At 59.7% G+C, this 702-nt stretch overlaps 1 protein-coding gene across 1 annotated transcript in view; it reads right to left on the reverse strand.

The window, feature by feature from the left end:
- Positions 1-3: 3 nt before the first annotated feature.
- The window catches only part of LOC112462917 (leucine-rich repeat protein SHOC-2-like), a gene marked incomplete at its 3' end in the record, with an annotated part of 1,405 nt that continues 706 nt past the window's right edge, over positions 4-702 (reverse strand). Inside the window, 1 exon segment of the mRNA XM_025028996.1 lies at positions 4-702. This exon segment is cut by the window's right edge and continues 4 nt beyond it. Within this exon segment, the coding sequence (XP_024884764.1) occupies positions 4-702 (699 nt within the window).

Genomic DNA, 702 nt, shown 5'->3' on the forward strand with positions numbered 1-702 from the left:
CTCGAAGAGATTACCTTCGAGCGCTAACATCGAGACCTTGGAATCCTTGAGGAGTCTGAGGGGTATCGAGCTCAGCTGTAGGCAGTTCTCCTCCAATCGCAGGGTCTTCAGTCGCGGGCAATCCGCCAGCTTCTCGGAGATGGTGGCGATTTGGTTCTGATTGAGATTAAGCTCGATCACGTGAAGGCCGGCGGCTGCGTCCGGCACGATGGTGAGCCGATTCTTGGACAAATCCAGAACGTCCAGGTGCCTGAGGCCGCAGAACATGAGCGGGAAGTCGGAGATCTGATTGTCGGACAAATTGACCTGCTTCAGGTGGCTCAGATTCGCCAGGGACGACGGGATCGATTTGATCTGATTCGCGGCGCAGTTTAGGCCCTCGAGCTTCTCGAGCGCGCCCAGGGTGCCGGGCAGGGCGGTCAGCCGGTTGTGGCTGAAGTTGAGCTGTTTCAGCAGCGTGAAGTCGCCGATCTCGTTCGGCAGCGTCGCGAAGCTGTTCTCGGACAGGTCGAGGGTGCGCAGCGTCGGCGCCAAGTCGTGAAGCTTCCGCGAGAACTTTTCCAGCTTGCACTGCGACAGCTTCAGGGTGGCGGTCTTCTCCGCGGTCTCGTAGTGCCTCTTCACGGCGGAGTTGCCCATGTCGATCGCCTCAGGGTCTCGGTATCCTCGCGGGCGACAACTGTGCGGGCCTTTCCCCTATCA

The sequence above is a fragment of the Temnothorax curvispinosus genome, unplaced genomic scaffold, assembly GCF_003070985.1.
Source record: "Temnothorax curvispinosus isolate PA1 unplaced genomic scaffold, ASM307098v1 QBEX01001362.1, whole genome shotgun sequence".
NCBI lineage: Eukaryota > Metazoa > Arthropoda > Insecta > Hymenoptera > Formicidae > Temnothorax > Temnothorax curvispinosus.